A 21,414-nucleotide genomic window follows, 5' to 3' on the forward strand; every position below is an offset into this window, starting at 1 on the left:
AATTCATACACTATACGGTGGAGTACATAATGCATAGTGTAAATGTATAGTACATCAGTGTATAGTACATAAACTTTAGTATTTCCTCTCAGATGTGTGTTTTCAGAACAGAAGTAATGTAATGAGTAAATGTACCCCGTGCCGCACGTAGACCAACTAATCGATAATGAGACTCGATAACGACAACGATTTTCATAATCGATTATTATCGATTTTATCGAGTAGTTGTTGCAGCTCTAGAAATAAAGTAAAGTGAGTTTGAAATAATCCTTTCTTTCCTCAGTACAGAGGACCATGTTCAATCTCTTGTCTATGGTACAGATGTGTTGGTTACAAATTGTTGTTTTTTGTTTTTTTTAAAAACGACACTGGCGTGAATACCTTTTTATAGAAAAATGGTTGTCATTTAAGCAAACATGTATATATGAATTATTTCCAAGACTAAGAATTCCAGGGATGCTTTAACCTCACATTGACCTCAACATGTTCCCTTTGGCTTTACCCCCACTGTGCTGACGTGGACAAAGACCCATCAATATGATCATCATCATCATCATCTCTGCTCCTTTCTGCTCAGGCACCAACCAAGACATTCAGTACAGCCCCTATTTCTTTACGGAGTTCCTCTGTCCAATGTACCACGTTATCATCATCATACATATGCTGTTAATAAATGGTGTACAGGTGGCCGGTGCAGGGCTTAACAGCACTATGTATCCTGTGACTGGTTGAATGTTTTTCTCAGGCAGTTATCAAGTGGTTATCGCCTGTGTCTTTCTCTCCCAGATGGTGGATAAGAGAGCTGGCCTTTATTAGCCAGTACTGGCCTGATAAAGACCTGGTATTGATCGCAGGTTGAAAGAGCAGGTTCGTCAAACACGGCTGATTTACAGAAGCCTGATAATAGCAGCACCGGGCAACAGAGGAGCTCAAAAAGAGAGAGATAGTGAGAGATATAGAGAGAGATGCAGAATATGGTGACGTGGCCTTTTTGCTTTATGTAGCTACAAAGCACAAAACCAAGGATGAAACACGTAGATGCCTGCACAGATGATACAATATACAAAAGTTCAATTTAAAATGATAAAATATCCTTCTGTCACAATCATCTCATGCAAATGCATAGGGCCCTCTCAGCGTGACTGCATTACTCATACATTCCTTAAATAAAAAAATAATAATAAAATTATATATATATATATATATATATATATATATATATATATATATATATATAAATTTTTTTTTTTTTTTTTTTTTTTTTAAGTACAGACACATACACTCACTCACACATGAGAATAAGCTCTAATCTATTGCTGATTAGCACCTGACAAAGTTTCCATGCATTTTTTCAGAAACAGCCAACAAACAAGCTCTTATCACTGCAACACAAAATTGCACAAAAATAGGAATTTTCCAGTTTAAAAAGAGAAACAGCATTTTATCTTTGAACGTATTGTCTGAAATAAGACTAACAAAACAGACTGGGAAGTGAACACGGGCAGGCAGGATACACAGAGTACCTGGCTCTTGCACTCGTTATTCCGTTCTTTGCAAAGGAAATAAAAGAAATTCCTGCAAAACGTCCCAGCAATATCTATATTACAAATATCAAGAACATTCTAATTGAAATATACTGTACAGCATACTGCATCTTCATACCTTTTACCGTCGATGAATATTAAATTCCCTCTACTACAGTTTGCATAACAAGGGCCATAACAAGAAAGAGGCAGATCATAGATATACTATCACACCAGGCAACAAACTGCCTGATCTTATATCGATCCCAGTCAAGCATACAGATACCACATGGGCAGGTTTAATGAGGCTGACGAGAGGGCAGGTCTGATTACCGTCATTATTACACAAGGCTTCAAAGCAAAGGATCATTTTAGAATAACTGAGGTGAAAATCGTTTGATTTGATAATGTATTGTTTTTTTACCTTCATTATAAAGAGGCGCAAAGGAGGGACTGGACTCATCGCACTCCGCCGAGTCATCCTGGTCCGAGGCCCCTGCCTCTTCCCCCGAGAGACTGACATCATCAGGTGGATTGTCTTCTCCACCATCAAGATCCCCAATAGAACCTACAAACAGAGAGATAGAGAATGAGCGTAAATAACACCTGAACATATCTGGCAGATAATTAGATATTATATAATAAAAATGAAGGTCTACACGTTGTGTATAAATATGTATAACAGCCATAGAAATTAGAACAGAAATGCAACTCTACCACTAGATCATTAATACATATATATCATGTTAAAGCAAGAAGTCCGTCTGTGCACTAAGTTACACAAATAGCCGGCGTTAACGATTATAGAGCACTGAGGGAAGGCTATAAATATAAGATTATATTGCGATTCATTATAGGAGGAAACCCCTGATTATATTCCAACCCCAATTCCCATAAAGGTTTAATTGGATGGAAATCCCACAGCTTATGAACACCAGCTAAATGGATGTATATGTTATAAGAGACACTTAGAAGTGATTAATTCGCAAGTGTCATCATTACAGTCAGCAATGATAATACCTTTTCCTAAACTGTCTTCAATTGAAAATATCAGTAATAAATAAATGAATAAAAATGCTAAAATGTGTTGATTTTCCTTTTTATAGATTCATTAAAAAAAAATTATAGTTGAAGCATGAGCTACTAGAGTTAAATATGCAATGCAGTTAATTAAAAAAAAGGGACATTGTAATTTAGTTACTTTAGTCTAATTGAGAATAAAACACATTCCCTAACTAGAGAAGAATGTTTTATTCCATTATACAAATCACATTATTCCCCAAAGTACGCACCCTGACTGCATATTAATTCATCCTTCAGCTCAGATCTAAGACTGTGGATGGTGGAGAGCAGAAATGAGTCCATAAATATAAAACTCCTCTGCATTATTAGGGTATAAAGAGCCGTACGGGCACCCAGTGTTTTGGAAAAATGTCGAATTTTGACAGTGTTTGTAAATTAATTTTCATTGTGTCAAATGAAGAGGGGATTGTTCAGAGCTAAAGCCGTGACTGGAGGCGTATATATTTACACTCCTCAAACAAAGAGGTCTATAATCTATACAAAGCACGCAACAATACCCGTGAATAAAGAGCCTTGTAGAAAAAGGCAAAGGCAATTTTTCTAATTCTGTTAATTTCACTTCCAAAGCAATTAAAACGTGGTGGAGATAATGCTTCCAAACAATCGCTCCCTGACAAAGTGTTTCTGTCTTTGTAAATGAAACATCTTTAGGCTAATTCCGACTTCCACGCCTGCATGGTTCACTGTAATTTCAGATAAAATTAACATAGTTAGATTTGGACCTTAATAATGAAGGGAGAAAGGAGGGAAGGAAAAAGATCGATCCCATATGCAATATTTTTAGAACGCAGCCCGAGCCTTGGTCAATCTAATTTTCTATATCTGCGAAGACATTTTCATACAATTAATTTTCCTTTAATCATAATTGTACAAAAGAGCTTCTCTGTTTAAAAAAAAAAAAAAGTCCAATTATATTTTGTGTTTAAATGTAAGTTTGAATTATGATTTTCTTTCTCATTAGTGCTCTGGTTAAATCACTGCATCACTGCTTTCAGACATCAAATGGTGCAGAAAGTTTTTGCTCTCCTCCTTTTTTTTTCCCCTTTCATGAAGAGACCAATCCATATCTCTCCCAGCAGGCCAGGGAAGAGGATATTACTGCATGCATTCACCACCAAGTGTAATTTGTTTGTGGTCAATTAAAACCAAGGAGAATTGGTCCAAGGGACAAAAAGTGATAGTCAGTCATCTCAAAGCAATTCCACCAGGGGTATTCATGTGCTGTTATCATTTCATGGGAAAATTACACGAATACTCTTGCAGCACCAAATGGCTGTGTGCACCAATTGTTATTGGAAGTAATAAATGATTCAGGAATGTGTATATGGAAGATATTTATTTTGGTGATAAACTGATTTTATATGTGTGTGTGTGTGTATATTATATATATATATATATATATATATATATATATATATATATATATATATATATATATATATATATATATATATATGACCCTAAGTCTGAAATAAACTCAGAATGTATAAAGACTTTTCTCATAAAAAAATTATTTGAACTATAATATTAAAACAAATAAAAATTTGCCTAAATGTGTTCTATAAATCTATAGCAATAAGTTCTCATAGCTGGATATAACTAATGAATTACACATTGTGATGGGGCGCATTTCCATGCCCAATTTCCTTTTACAGAAACTCTTGCGTGAACACTCATCAGGACAGATATTTCATGACTGTGACTTGGCCATTCTAAGACAGAGATGTTCTTCATTGTATAAAAGTATTCCTTATTGGAATTATTTAAATGTTGAGTATTGTTTTTTTCTGGTAAAAGATCCATTTTGGGCTGTGGCTTGACATTTTGTCAATGATGTCTAGTTGTCCACAAACAAACAGCTCCATATAATGACACCGACATCCAAAATCTTTAACAGGGATGAGCGGGTTATTTCGGTAGTAGGCTGGGGTTTTTTTTGTGAGCAAATGATTATTTTTAGCTCAACTGTCTTGGGAACAGACTACTAAACTTCTAGACCTCTTTCATGTGGTGTCATTTTGATGCCTATTTGGGTCATCTAGCTACTTCCTGGTTACCCTTGCATAGCCTAGATGCCATTCTGTTAATGGTAGATGTTAAAGTGCACCTATTATGGTTTTTCAAATATTACTTTTCATGTAGTGTGTTACAGAGCTGTTTGTGAATGTAAAAAGTCTGCAAAGTTTCAAAAATCAAAGCGCAGGACAAACGGAGTTATTGATTCCCAAAAGAAGGAAGTGATTCTGAACAGCTGAAACGAGTCATTAGTAATTCCAGACTTACTTCCTGTTCAAACCTACGTAGGTTTGTAACAAAAAGCCCCGCCTCTGGTCTTCATCGGCTGCTCGCTGACAGACAGAGCTGAAACTTGTAACGATAGTGGGCGTTTCCTTCTTGAAACATGCTGACAGCGGTAGACCAATCACAATAGACTGGGACATCTGACCAATCAGAGCAGAGTATGCTCTCTGAAAGGAGGAGTTTAGAACAAATCCTTTAGAACGGATCATTTAACGAGTCGTTTATGACACTGAGGGGAAAAAAGTAATGCTGCAATTTAAGCAGCTTTAAAGTGAGCATGTTAAAGTGTTTTTTGACCTTGGAGGCATGTAAATCTATTGCATGAGACCTTTAAAACAAAATTAGGCATGCTTCAAAACCATAAAAGGTGCACTTTAAGGTAAATGTATGCACCATTTATCCAGAGGCTTCTCAATCTCCACATTTTAGGACATCCACTTCTTGGCAAGACTGTCACTGTTTAAAATGTCCATCCAGGCAATCATTTGAAACTCCTAAATTTCATCAGTTAACACTCTTTACACTACATTACAATACCTGAGCATCATAAAACTAAGGATTTACTTATGCATGTTTAATTTTGCTAAATTGACTTAAGTGACACAGACACGGCCAAATTTGTAATGTGAATTTTAGTTTGATTAAATATGCATTTAATGCTTGACAAAAAAAAAAGGCTTGACTGCATGACTGCACATACTGATCAGTATCTATTCAACATAGCATGCACACGCACACTGGTAATGAGAGAATGAAATAATTTTATGGTATACATTTTCAGCTGGATCTGGGGCAAAAGATTATGCGCTGCCCAGCGTTTGGACCTTCAATAAGGCCGGTGTGATGCTGAATATGTAATATGTGGCAGAATGTAGAAATAGATAATGGCAGTAATGAGATGCAGTCTTACAAACATGCATACTCATACACACACCCACAGAGGACTTTGAGTCCTGACTGCCACTCGAACAGACAGAACAAAGTGGCTTAGCTGATGAAGGCAGAGAAGATATTGCTTTATTAACTGGCCTCGTCCACATCAAACCTGTGTGCTTAACAGCAGCGATTAAATACTGAGACAACACATCAAACCCGAGACTGATTAAACTCGTACACGTACACACGCAGTCTCACACTAATCACCATATTACAAGACAGTCCACAGGCTGATGACTCCACTTGTATCAGGTAATTGGAGAAAGGACATTGTGAAAGACGTGGTGAGAGGAAGAGTGGGTCATTGCCCACTTTTCATGACCCGACTGATCTGAATCAGCGACGCAAAAACACGGTTAGTTATTTTAATCTAAGCAATCACAATATCCCTAAATACAACGTTATATAGGACGTTGTATTTAGATTCCTGATTGAAACATTTCAATCAGGAATCAGCTCCTCCAATATAATATCCCTAACTGAACATTGTATTGAAAGACCAAAATGAGAAGAGCGATCAGGCAACAAATGAGCAGGTGTGGGGGAGGCATTGATAATGGCAGGGCAAGGTTGAGAAAACATGCTGAAATGACTGATGAGCTGCTGGAGTTGTGGGACAGAGACCTCTCCAGCCATGCCACATGTCAGCAGAGTAACTGGAGCTTCAGATAAGCTGTGAGCCTCAGGACTGGTGCACTTTAGCTTGACAGTGGCTGAAGGTAGTGTGGAAGAACCACAGCACACAGACACACACCCATATATATTAGGGGCAGTGGTGGCTTGGAGGTTAAGGCTCTGGGTTACTTATTGGAAGGTCGGAGGTTCAAGCCAAGCTGCCGCTGTTGGGCCCGTGAGCAAGGCCCTTAACCCTCTCTGCTCCAGGGGTGCTGTATCATGGCCGACCCTGCACTCTGACCACAGCTTCCTGACATGCTGGGATATGCAAAGAAAATAATTTCACTGTACTGTAATGTATATGTCATCAATAAAGACTCATTATACACACACACACAGGTACAGAGTGCTGCTGATGCTGAGGCTTTGTCCACAGACGACTGTGATCAAGATTGTCTAATTTTATGACAATTATGTTGATGCAAATAGGTATGGCGTTTCATCAAATCTGCAATGAACTTTAGCCTTGATTTTGACCTGATATAGTATTACCAGAACATACTGCCTTGTCTTACCCTGCTCCAGTGAAGCCAGAACATTGTTCGAATAGAGCCAGATTACTTAATTGCACATGTGAATGGAAATTAACATACCTAAAAATGACAACAGATCTAAGATTTTAGGCTATGTACAGACACCAAAGGAAATCTGATTTATTTCTTGATTCGGATTTTTATACAAAGTGTCATTGGAAATTACAAGTAACTAAACCCGGTTTGTCTGTTTGTGCGGTAGTTCGTACATTTACTAACCGTATACTGACTATGTCCACACTGGTTGTCATAGTAACAGTGCAAGTTGCGTCCATGTCATGTGGAGAAGGTGGGCATAATCAAGTAAGGTGATTAAAAAGCAGACTTGTTGAAAATTAGTAGATTAGAATGAGAAAAAAAAAAGTATACCAAATGATTATTCATAAAAATATCAAATCCTCACACCAAAGTCACTTTATATGAAAAATAATATGCCACCATGTTTTTTTTTCCTCGTACAAATCATTTACATAAAAGTAGGATAATACTGTTAGTTGTAACACTTATTTCAAGTAAGGAGGTAAACAAAATCAAAACACAGACTGCTTACGTCCCTCTTTAAATAACACAGACAAGTGCTAGACGATATTTCTTATGATAATGGTTATTATATATGATGAGTTGTGAAGACATTCATATTCACGAGGCATTAGATCACTTCAAAAAGGCCCATGAGATTCTCTCTGTGGATTGGACAGCAAGTCATCAAACAGCAGCCTGAGTCCAGGACACCAAAAAGAGGTAAGATACGTTTAAATCCATCCTTCAACTCCATCATCCCTTTATCTATTCACCTTTTCCTGCCCTCAACACTATACATTTTAGCTGCTTTTTCTCGCAAACTCTCCTGTCTTTCTCTTCTCTTCCATCTCTTAGTCTTTCTCTTTTACTCCTTCCCTCACTCACTGTCTCTCTCTCTCTCACCCTCCCTCGCTCTCTCTCTCTCTCTCACTCTTTCTGACTCGGAGCGTCATTCTTTGCGGATAGCTGCAAGCCGTTCGCGGTTATCGGCTGCAGCAGACTCTCTCTGCCGGTCTGATCTGTCTCCTCTTCATTAAGCAAATACGCCAACGTGGAAATGAAAACATAATAGCTATTTGATTTCCAGCAAGATATTTTGCATATTGGTTCGGAGCTGATAGTGGAATTTCATCAAGTTGGGTTTTTTTTTTTTCCACGCTTTAAAAACGACATGACTGAGCTGGGCAGCTTCAGCAGGATTTCTTTACATTGCTGGGGAGGGATGGGGATGTGAGGGGAAGGGGGAAAAAAACCCAGAAAAGCACTAGTTCCCCAGGAAGACTACTTAAACGATTAAATATCCCCTATTCTCCCTTTTTCTCTTTTTGATAACAGGGAAGGAAAATTTAAAGAATTCACAGTGCTTTAGGTTCGCTATACTAATCAGAGATAGGGGGGAGAAAATTAACTCCTTAATGAGCAAGAGCCATCTTTCTGATAACAGCCCAGCCAGGAGAGATGATGGGATGGGAGACAGACTGAGAAAAGGGGAAAGAAAGAAAAAAAAACAGAGATAATATTTTCACTTGCATGGAAGAAATCTGATGCCCCCCCCTCCCCCACACTCTGGAAATTGCTCATTGTGTGCACAGAGGGCAGGTGAGATTGCAGGTAGTGATATCACATGGCTACAAGCTGGCCAGGACCGCTGGTGAGATGTATTGTTCTGTACACGGGCATTTCTCACGGCCCTCAGAGAGAAAAACTAGCTCTACAAACGCAGATCAGCAGAACTCCTCACGGCAATCCATCACATTCCCTTCTCTAGCAGAGAGCTCAGCCTGGCTGGAACATGTCTGAGGACTGGCTGCTTGTTTTATTTCCACAAAAAAAATTGTTAATATTTGTAAAAATTGTTCCATGCATTATTTCAAAAGGTCCAAATAAGCAACTAACAGGACTAAATCATGACAGCCGTTACTGTTTAATACTTAACCATTAATTAGTTTATGGCTAGAAATAACACAATTAGAAGAGGTTATGTATTATTTGTAAGTGGTGCTTCACATTACTACTTTGGAGTAGCACCTCAGCGTATTTCAAATTATAATTTCATACTTCTGTTCCCAGTGGTCTTTAAACACTGTTTTCAACATCAACCTTTGAAATTAAACCAGGTCGTCAATTTAATAATCAGACCAGTGATGGTAAAAAAAACTGGGAAATGTTCAGGGTGTCCAAAAGGTCTCCATACACAGAGGAAATTAAAACTTTTTAGCAAAATGTCTTCCATTTGTCATACTTAGTTTTCATATAATATTTTATATATATATATATATATATATATATATATATATATATATATATATATATATATATATATATATAAATAAAACACACACACACACACACACACACACACATTGGAGATACGATACGAACACCGATACCGATAGTTCTGCCTTTTATGCCTTATTATAAATTAATAATGATTAATATAAAAGAATTCTGAAGGAAATGTAACTTCTGCGTCGTAAAATTTACTTCAGGTGTAAAATTTTAGTGGTGCAGAGATTAAAGAGATTACAAACTGCAGTTTTGTCATCATTCCAAAAGACATGATCTTTACACACAGAACGAAATCGATGTGTTTTCCCGCCTTCTTTTGATTGACAGGATACAATCGGCCCTGATCATCGGATGTTTTTAAACTATCGGCCGATAGTGGGATCTCACACACATAAATACATATATACACATAAATACATATATAAATATATATATATATAAATACATACATATACATATATATATATATATATATATATATACACATATATATATATACACATATATATATATATATATACATATATACATATATATACATATACACATATATATATATACACACACATATATATATACACACACATATATATATATACACACACATATATATATACACACACACACACATATATATATATATATATATACACATATACACACACACACACACACATACATACACACACACACACACACACACACACACACACACACACACACACACACACACACACACACACACACACACACACACATACCCACACATACCCACACATATCCCAATTACAAAAAATTTGGGACGCTGTGTAAAATGTAAATGCAATGATTTGCAATACACAATAAACAAACTGAATATTTAAACTGAGTAAATGTACCATTTTAAGAAAAAAATAAGGTAATTTTGAATTTCATGGCTTCAACACGTGTCAAAAAAGTTCAGGCGGGGGCAACAAAAGGCTGGAAAAGTAAATTTTACTAAAAAGAAACAGTTGGAGGTTAATAACCATCTGGCTTTTTCTCAGTGCTCAGTTCAAAAGCCTGCATCTCTGATGGTATGGGGTACATTAGTGCCTATGGAATGGGCAGCTTGCACATCTGGAGAGGCACCATCAATGCTGAAAGGTATATACAGGTTTTAGAGCAACATATACTTCCAGATTCCATCCATCTTTACTTCCGAGAGACTCTGCCTCGCTAAGATATTCTTTTTATACCCAATCATGTTACTGACCTGTTGCCAATGAACCTAATTTGTTGCAAAATGTTCCACCAGCTGTTTCTTTTTAGTAACTCTTACTTTTCCAGCCTTTTGTTGCCACGTCTTTTTTGAGACGTGTTGCAGGCATGAAATTCAAAATTACCTTATTTTTACTTAAACCGGTACATTTCCTCAGTTTAATCATTTGATATGTTTTCTATGTTCTTTTGTGAACATATGGGTTTGCAAATCCTTGCATTCTGTTTTTACTTACATTTAATTCTATTATTCTCTCTTTATGTCTTTAGAAAATGCATATATGCCACCCTGGACCAAAAGTTGCCACAGTGGTGGCACTCAATCAATCCTCAGGGGCCATCAGTCAGAGCGGAGTTTTGTTTCAGGCTGAAGAGCTCCTTCACCTGTCTGACGTGTGGTGTGGTGGGTGCTGAACAATTGACAGCAACAATAACTGGTTCTGTAAAGCACGCAAACAAATCAGTACATACAGTACAGTCTTTAGTATTCAAATCTGACTCACATTTAATGCATAGGTATTAATTAGCCTATGTTCCAGATGAGCGCGCGCTCTCATGACTGTGCTAAAAATGCATTTTTAATTAAAACTGAGTTGATTTGCTGATTTGCAAAAAAAGCTAAATCTATTTGATCTAATCTGTAACCATCCATACTCCTTCTCGAAAGAAATAAATGCCATTTGCGTCTGCTAAATGAATAAATGTAAATTTACTGCTTATGAATAATCCATGTCAGTAAATGGCTTTAAAAAACACATTTTCAATCAAATATAGCAAATATGGGAACAGCTAGAACAGGCCAGATATTCTCCCAGGCAGAATATGCGTTATGGTACACCATTCAACTTCGTGAACTCTCCAGAAGTCATGGTCAGGTCACCAACTCCAGCACATATGCTTGGACAGTCACGCTTGCCATGTGTGAGTGTGTGTGAGAATGGGCGAAAGAGAAACAGTGTAGGGCTATAACCCCGGTGTACTGGCGAAATTCCCCCATTGGCCCTCATCTACCATGGCCCCCTAATAATCCCCATCTCTGAATTGGCTACATCACTCTCTCCTCTCCACCAATAGCTGGTGTGCGGTGGGCGTTTTGGCGCAATATGGATGCCGTCACATCATCCAGGTGGATTCCCCCCATACAATGTAAAGCGCTTTGGGTATCTAGAAAAGCGCTATATAAATGTAAGGAATTAGTAGTAGTAGTAGTAGTAGTAGTAGTAGTAGTAGTAGTAGTAGTAAACAGTGTAAAGTGCCTTAGAGAACCTCGAAGGTTAAAAAAGCGCTATGTGCAGAGCTTTTACTATATTCTTTTTTTTCCCTTTTTCCAGCAAGGAAAAGTACACATGTCCTTTTGTTTCATTTTATCTCCATTTTATTTCCTCAGAGCTAACCGTTCAACATTCACCGGACCCCAACTTCGGAACATAAGTTCTCTATAATGGTGCACATATCAAACCATGTATGTGTTAATGTTCGTGCATTTACATTGCAGATGAGAACAAAATATGATCTAAAAGTTTATAAATTAGGCAGAAAAGAGCCAGGTTGAAAAATAAAATCATGAATACTGTTTTTTTCTGAGATCATTACATCGAGTGATCATGTGCACTGTTACTCATAAGAACAAATAGCTGATTACACATCATCTCTAATTCGCTGTGTTAAACTGAATTTTGTAAACATGAAATAAAAGTTATCAATGAGGGTTTTTAAATATAGAACTACTGTTTTGCTGGCACAGTATTAAACCAAAATATGAAGATATATATCCTGCCGTGTGAAAATGTCTTTAAATATTGTGATATATTTTTGCTACCCCTTACTGCTGGAGAAAAAATAAATAAATAAACTACATCAGAATGGAGAAAAAAAATATGATCTTAGAGGCACGGTTGTTGTCAGAGGAGCTGGTTTGAGTACTTCAGAAATTGCTGATTTCCTGGGATTTTCACATACAACAGTGCAAAAAATCAATCAATCAATCAATCAATCAATCCAGTGAGTGGCACTTATGCAGACAGAAATGCCTTGTTGATGAGAAAGGTGAATGCCTAGATCGGTTCGGAGCTGACAGGAAGGATAAAGTAACTCAACTAACCACTCTTTCCAACCAGGGTCAGCAGAAAAGCATCTCAAATTGCACAACACGCCAAACTTTGAGGCGGATGGGGCTTCAACAGCAGAAGACCACACCGGGTTGCACTCCTGTCAGCCAAGAACAGGATAGCTGAAGATTAGTACCCTTGGATTCCTTCGATAACTGCATGAATGCATGAAAGTATTTAAGTGTTCCTAATAAAGTGGACCATGAGTATATATTACACACAGAGTACAGTAGGTGATAAAAGGCTGATGGAAACTTATGTCATCAGGGCTGAATTAGATCCATATCAATTCCCCTGTTTACATACCGTGACTGACGTACAATCACCTGTGAGTCTATCGTATAGTGCGTGAATATGAGGGAGTTTAGGTTTGCACATCTGCGTCTGTACCCTTTGAATGGCCTTGTGATTTGTTGTTGGGGGGGGGGGGGGTTGTCTGTGGGGCAGATAGTGAAGGATGAAATAAGTATTTGATTCAGCCACCCCCCTCCCCCACCCCCCCCTCCCTGTGTATCTTGGGATGGTGGGAAAGTTGAAATCTGCTGCTATTTTCTATCATTTATCAGGCTGCTTATCGCCTGGCTCTTGTCTGCATGCCTGGCTTCTACAGCAGGGTCTTAGCTCAGGCTGCCTGGCAATTCAACTACCCGGGACTTCATTCTGGTCCAAAAATATATATAAAAAACCCTGCAGTTAGGACGAGAATCGTGTCGTAAATTCACTGCCAACCAAATATAAGAATGGGATAAAGATAATGCAAACTTATGGACTTACTTTAGGAAGTCCTGTACATTTAAAATAAATAAATAAAAATCCATGTCCATGGTGTAAAACACATTCATTCATTTATCATGCAGTGATTACAGAGTCGGCTTGGTGGTTAGCACGTTCGCCTCACACCTCCAGGGTCGGGGGTTCGATTCTCACCGTGACCATGTGTGTGCGGAGTTTGCATATTCTCCCCGTGCTGCGGGGGTTTCCTCCGGGTACTCCGGTTTCCTCTCCCAGTCCAAAGACATGCATGGTAGGCTGATTGGAATGTCTAAAGTGTCTGTAGTGTGTGAATGTGTATGTGATTGTGCCCTGCAATGGATTGGCCCCCTGTCCAGGGTGTACCCTGCTTTGTGCCTATGCTCCCTGGGATAGGCTCCAGGATAAGCGGTATAGAAGATGGATGGATGTATGATTACAGAACTGACCAATAGTATAATTCATTTCAGGAAACGGACAGGCAGTAAACAGCTATAAGCCTTTGGTCTACTGAGGAGGGCCAACAGCTGCCACCAGCTGCATCTAACTGACTTCTAATGAGGGTCACATTAACCAACAGCTTGGGGTTACTCAGAGGTCACAACCTATTCATACACTCACTCATTCATAACGCATACAGATTCATGGCCTATCGATTTCTGCTTTACTGATTTCTGCTCAGTTCGCAAGCCCTACAGAAACGATTGGAAGACCAATAGGAAAGATGTGAAAAAATTCCCCCGAAACATATTAATGCCATCAAATACAGCAAGACTTCATGCCACCTCTCATATCACAGTGTACTGCTGAAGGAGCTCTCAGAGACATTGTTGCATCTGTTATCAAACCGCCGACTTGACAGATATGAAATGTCCTTGGATAAGCCAGAGGCAACGTTCACACACATTCTTTTATACTACATTGCTAACTTCATGCATTACAGAAGCAGCGTCAAATGGTGCAAGGAGTATATACAAATTAATATCCAGTGTACAACAAATGTCAAATCAGTTCGAACATGCAAGAAGAAATTTCAGGAAACGTTAATGGGAGGGGATCTCAAAAATTTCATGCTAAAATTTTACTCACCTAATGTAAGATATTGAATGCGCTGGTTTTTTTTTTTTTTAAATGTGTCATTACAGTATATACTTGATTAAATAGTTTATCGATTTTATAGATACATATATAAAAAAAAAACAAAGTATATATTATACCCAAACTAGTCATTTCTACAAACTACCCATTATACCCTATAGCCATTTGGGATATTTTGAGGACAAAATAAAACATTCCTGCATGGACACCAGGTAAAGTTGGCAGATTACAAGTGGTACACCTAAACATATGAAATATTTAAGCTTGTGAAAAATAATTCACACTACAGTGTGTTGGTATTACATTTTACAACCACGGGAGGTCAAAAATAGTGACCCATAATGCTCTTGTTCTGCAGCAGTAAAATTTTATAGACTCATTTGAATGCAATGGAATCATTTCCATTAAAAAGGACGATGACAGCCGTAACGTACAGATATCTGTGTTTGTGTGTGTGAATGTTTTTGAGAGAAAGTTACAGAGAGTTCAGTTTGAGTGCGCTGGAATGAGCAGGGTCAGTGAAGCAGCAAGGCTGAAATGCTCAGGGGAGGATGAGTGTGTTCTCTCTCACATCTTCCCTCTGAGTGATACTGGGAGGATGCTGGAGGAGGAGAGAAAGATTGCACTGGTATGCAGAGGACAAGACTCTCATCCTTTTCAATGTCTCTGTGATCTAACCGTGAAAAGGAGATCCAGGTTGCTCCTTCATTCCAGCCCTCCTCTTCTCGCTGCTTCTCAATGCACATGCCCGCACACACACCCTCTGGCATTCATCCACTTCCTGACCATCAGCCCCAGGCTTTACTTGTCTACAGGTCTAGAGAGAATCCATCCTCCTCCTCACACCACCTACTACCACACACACACACACACTTCCCAGCTGCTGTGGCTTGAGCCATAGACTAAACAGCCACGGCAAGCAGAACATGTCACCCAGCACACAACTAGGTCACATTCACACAGTGAAGATGCTGGAGGCCACTGCACCGCACACTGAGATCAGTGTTTAGGCTAGCATCCTTACAAGAAGAGATAGAACATTACAGACCTAAACACACAGCCTCCCGGTATGTACAGTATGACTGCCACTGTGGGACGATGTGACGTGAATACATTTCCACCAGTAAACGCTATTGTTTACGCAAGACTCGCCCCGTATCCCAGTTCCGATAACGCTCTAAATGTAATTATTCTGTTTTAATGTTACAATGACAGTTAACACTATACTGAGTGTAGCACTTATTTAAACATACAGTCTGGAACCACTGTGTGTGTGTGTGTGTGTGTGTGTACACATGTACAAGTGAGAAGGAGAGAGAGACAGTCTTGGCTCTCTTGCCTGTGAAAACGGATGTGGTCCTTTATGACTCTCGTATAATTGTTATGACTTAATCACCATAAAAGCACATAAAAACCGAGACAACACACAGCGCTACTGCTCAGCAGCCAGCCCCATGTAAGAGGATACACACTCGCTCAAACACTCACTCGATCACACACACTCGCTCGCTCACACATGCACTCGCACACGCACGCACTCACATACGCTCATGCACGCACAAACACACACACGATCAGACTCTCTCTTACTCTCTCACACACACTCGATCTCACACTACCAGACTCTCTCTCACACTCACACACAAACACACACTCTCGCACTATCAGACTCTTTCTCTCTCTCACACACACACACATACTCGCTCGCTCACACACAAACAAACACACTCACACTATCAGACTCTCTCTCTCACACACACTCGCTCACACACTCTCAGACTATCAGTCTCTCTCTCTCACACACACTCTTACACTATCAGACTCTCTCTCATACACACACACACGTGCACACAGACACACTCTCGCATTATTAGACTCTTTCTCTCTCTCACACACACGCTCACTCACACACACAAAAACACTCACACTATCAGACTCTCTCACACACACACACAAACACACTCACACTCACACTATCAGACTCTCTCTCTCACACACACACACTCACACAATCAGACTCTCTCACACACACACACCCACACACATGTGCGTGCACACACACTCGCTCGATCACAAACAAACACTCTCTCGCACTATCAGACACACTCTCTCACACATACACACAGAGAGAGAGAGAGTAAAAAGTCTTCTGCAATCACTCCCTGTGAGCAAACATCAACCACAGTCATCTATCTGTAGCATACAGTGTCTATTTGGTCTGAATGCTGCAGATTTAGTCTCTTAATTGATTGGATGAGTCAAAATAAAATCATTTTTTTCCTACATAATCTCAATTTCATTCAATGTAAATGTTCCAGCACTTGACAAGCGTCCAGAGTCCTCTAAAAAAATGTGTTTTTATTAGTAACTAGGGCTGAGTGATATTGGCTAAAATGTCAATCAATTATTTTTGTTCAACAATAAAATCATGATTACTGATCACAAATATTCAGTCAATTGGGGGTGGGGGGGCACCACTCTAAACGCAAACCTCAGGCTTCCACACAATACAATTTCCATTCTTAAGGCAACGGTTTAATATTGGCCTAAACCACTGATTTTATGGAGATACTAGAGATCCAGATCCTTTCTGCCTCTGGATGGAGCTCAAATCTTCTCTAATTCCAGACTGCTGGGACTACGGCTGCTCCTAAGGCCATACAGACTTCATATAAATCCATAATGAACTTTTTCACACTATCTGTTGTTACCCAGATGAGGATGGGTTCCCTTCTGAGTCGGGTTCCTCTCAAGGTTTCTTCCTCTTAAAACATCTTAGGGAGTTTTTCCTTGCCACCGTCGCCACTCAGTGGCTTGCTCAGTTGGGATAAATTCGCACCTTTAATATCTGTATACCATGTTGATATTTCTGTAAAGCTGCTTTAAGACAATGTCTATTGTAAAAAGCGCTATACAAATAAAATAGAATTGAATTGAATTGAATTTTATACAATGCAATACAATTTCGATAAGGCAACAATGTGATGTTTGACTATACTAATGAATCTGTTATGATACAGTACCATACAACGTCGTAGCCTCTGATCGACATGTGACCAACTTTCAGCACGAGGCCTAGAGTAAATTCACAAACGATGATCGAGACAGAGTGAATTCGCAAATGATAACACGCAGAACGACAATTAACAAATCAGTTCAACAGTCTGAATTATTTTTACAAACTACTTGTCTGTAGTAATCATCAATTTATAATCAATTTTAATAGATAATAATCAATTTTTTAATCAATTATAAATCAATAAAAAAAATTGATGATTGTTGCCTCTGCTCGTTTCGATCACTTTTTTAAATCTTTGCATCTCTCCAAAATCATATCGTTACATCTCTAATTATAAGTCTGTTATATTTATACATTAAATATTTGAATATGAAAAGATCACAAGCACATAATGACACATTATGACAATATTATATTGTTAAAAGTACAGTTTGTGCTTAAAATGAATTTGGGGGAAAGAAAAATCTGCTAAAATTGTAGACTAATTCTGCATCCCTAGTACAGTTGATTCCAACAAATAAAATTTCACGATAATATCATGGGGTAAAACTTCCAAAAAAAATTTCACAGCTCATCTGAAGTCAGTGGAAACGCTTCTAAATCATGCCTGCTTGTAAGCAATTTGTTTTTTTCAATTTTCTCCATTTCATTATTTCTCTTTTCTCTGTATTTTCTCATCATAGACGTCAGGCACTTGCTCTGTAGGAGACAAGTTTTTTTATGAAGTTTTTTCATTCATTAAAGAATGAAATGAACAAGAAGGGGAAAAAGAGGTACGGTGAAAGAGACAGCAGGGGAAAGGAAAAAACAGAAGAGGTAAGGGAGAGGGATAAACATACAAACGGCAGTTGAAATGTTATCTATCACTCGTGTCACATGAGCTCCAAAAAAAAAAAAAAAAAACAACAACAAAAAATAAAAAACCCGGAGATGGTGCGAGTGTGGCAGCGATAAGGGTCGAGCATGCAGAGAGGGGATGTAGGGCAGATAAAGGGGGCTTGTTAAATATAACCCACTGCAAGGCTGGCAGTGGGAAAGAAAGGGGGTATTTTCAAGAGGCAGGGCATCAGAGGAGACCCTAGTGCTCTGATAACATGCATGTTCATTGACACACAGACAGAGATAGAAGAGGGGGGGATAAGCGAGTGAGAGAGAAGAAGAAGAAGGAACGCAGCCAAGCAAAGATGCATGTGGAGATGCCGCTTACGGAAGGAAGTATCACCAGCACTCGAACGTAAAAGTCACTATGGGATTTCTGATGGGAAAAATGTGTTCTTTTCAGATGTGGAGCAGATAGAACGAGCACAGCCAAATGTCAAAGATGATAAATGGAGGAGCGCAAGGAAACACAAGCGCTCTTAAGATCCACACACAAACACATGGCTGTTTGCTTACACACACACACACACACACACACACACACACACACACACACACACACACACACACATTATTTACAATGGAAAATCCATTCCTGATTAGAAAAAAAAAAAACTACAGACAGAGAACAACTGGAGAAAATCTGAGTTTTTGTGCATTATGTGTGCCAACGCACGTACACAAACACCTACCATTAATTAGCAGCGTTATCTACATAGCCCCACTAAATCTAATTACCACGGGTTTGTCATTACCATGAATAAAGGTGAGGAAGCATTAATGAGAAGTCATTGTAAAATACCAGTTAGTGAACTAGAGAAAAGATTCACTTCTGTCTAAGGTCAATGGTTGGGCTTAATGAGTTCCCAGACATCCTGATTGTGTTACATTTCAGGGACTCGCACTATTCTGCAGTTATGTAGCTGGCATTTATTTTGCTGTTTAATTATGCTAAAACATTAAATATTATTTATGCATAACTAAATTTTTTTTTTTTTTTTTTAATGTTAAAAGAATGACCATTAGACATGAACTAATGGAATATCTGAGATGGTGTTGAGGCCCATCTTGTCTGAAGATCTGTGTGGCAGGGTGAGGTGTGTGTGTGTGTGTGTGTGTGTGCGTGCGCATGCATGTGTGTGTGTGACTGGAGATAATTTTAATATCAGGGCCGGTGTGGATTGCTGATAGTGTTTTAAGGCAGGGCCCAGTGGACTGAGAGCTGGTAGTACCTATCTGTAATTAGTAACCATTCGGTATTGCTGATAAGATAAACTCACCCTGACCTTTTCCATTTGGTCGTCATGGTAACGGGCCCTCTCCCCCCTCCTTGATATTATTTTAGTGATTAAATAGCAAATAACAGGGAGATGTGAGAAACTGATAGGGATGATTAATAATGGGGTTTGGTTGATGTGAATGTGTGTATGCACAGGCGTGTGTGTGTGTGTGTGTGTGTGTGTGTGCACGTGCGAGTGAGCGAGAGAGAGGAGGGGCCCTTCGGTGTCAGGGAGGGGAGGTGTGAATAGACTTGGCTTGGCTTTTTGCAGTGAATAATGGAAATTTAAGAGGAGCTAAAAGGAAATAAAAGCAGGGGGTGAGAGCGATAGATGTCTCGCTTCTTTCCTTCTTTTTCCCCGAGACGCACTTTTAAAGGAAGGAGGACATTAACGATATCCTGCTATCCTTCTGCTAGCCCTTTGCCCACGTTCACAGCATTCTCATCATTTACCTTAAGGACTTATCAGCGCTGCGGTTATTAATGATAAAGCCCCGTTTAAAGAGGAGGGAAAAAACATGCTCAGAATGACAACACGAATACAGAAGTGGAAGTTTATGAAGTATGGGGGACTACATCACGTGAATGCAACAAATACCTAGTGCAAAACCGCTGTGTTTAGGAAATGAGCTGCTCATGTAAATCATGACATGTTTTGCTGAGGAGTCTTTAGGAGCTGACGAAGGTCAATCGGTCCTAATCATTTTAAAGACACTCATCAGTCAACACTATTCATATACTGTAAACAAAACCTCAGAAATTCCCTTCCACCACATTTACACTTCCTTTCAAATAAACCATGTAAACTATACTCAGAGTGGGTGGGTGATATGACAATACAATATCTGTACTGTGATCAATTATGTGTACACAATGCACTTTCCTGAGATATAGTGGTATATTTTTAATTAAAATTCTTAATGTTTTTAAATGTGATACTACAATTTTGTACAAAAAACATTTTTAATGGTAAAATGCTAACATTTTTACTGATCTTAATTTTCTGCATAATTTTTTTATCAAAGTTTTTTTTTAATAAACACAAATTTAATTTTTAAATATTAAAAAAACAAAAAACAAATGCATTCATTTTTGCAGCCATTAAAAAGTGGCATCAAACAGGATTTTTAAATAAACACAAATGTAATTTTTAAATATAATTTTTTTTTTTAAAGCATCGTCGAAGAGTTTTTTTTTTAAAAAATCAAAACTACTGTATGGCAGTTTGTGGGCAAACCTATAGGTCGGGATGCACTTGTTTCCAGGAGGCCTCTCTGGGGAACCTCTTGGAGGAAATTTGCATAAAAAGGAAAGAGCAGAAAGGCATGCAAACAGTGCCCAGTTGACTGAAAGGTCAGTGTGGGCAAAGCCACACTGTATTAAACAGCATCCCTGCACTTCCAGGGCAGCTCACCTGTGGCATGGTGACTCTAGATTCACTAATGTCATCATCATAAAATGTAATATATCATATTAGACAGGTTTCTAGCCATTTATACAACAAAAAAAGTCAAGAATTGCTGTTAATACTAATTACATTATTAAAAGCATATCAAACACCACAAGACGTGCATTCCTTCCCTCAAATGGTTTCCATCAGGCGCTTATCTCGTGAACTGACTCTCCTCTGACAGCGCTCTCCTGACTGTAACCATTGGCCAATCAAAGATGTGGAATGTGG

The 21,414-nt window shown here is 38.6% G+C and overlaps 1 protein-coding gene across 1 annotated transcript in view; it reads right to left on the reverse strand.

Moving 5' to 3' along the window:
- Nucleotides 1-21,414, reverse strand: part of zfpm1 (zinc finger protein, FOG family member 1) — an 82,437-nt gene that overhangs the window by 45,319 nt on the left and 15,704 nt on the right. The window contains exon 2 of the mRNA XM_053622977.1: nucleotides 1,948-2,091. Within this exon, the coding sequence (XP_053478952.1) occupies nucleotides 1,948-2,091 (144 nt within the window). The remainder of the gene's footprint in view (nucleotides 1-1,947; nucleotides 2,092-21,414) is intronic.

Source organism: Ictalurus furcatus, chromosome 4 (assembly GCF_023375685.1).
Source record: "Ictalurus furcatus strain D&B chromosome 4, Billie_1.0, whole genome shotgun sequence".
NCBI classification, from domain to species: domain Eukaryota; kingdom Metazoa; phylum Chordata; class Actinopteri; order Siluriformes; family Ictaluridae; genus Ictalurus; species Ictalurus furcatus.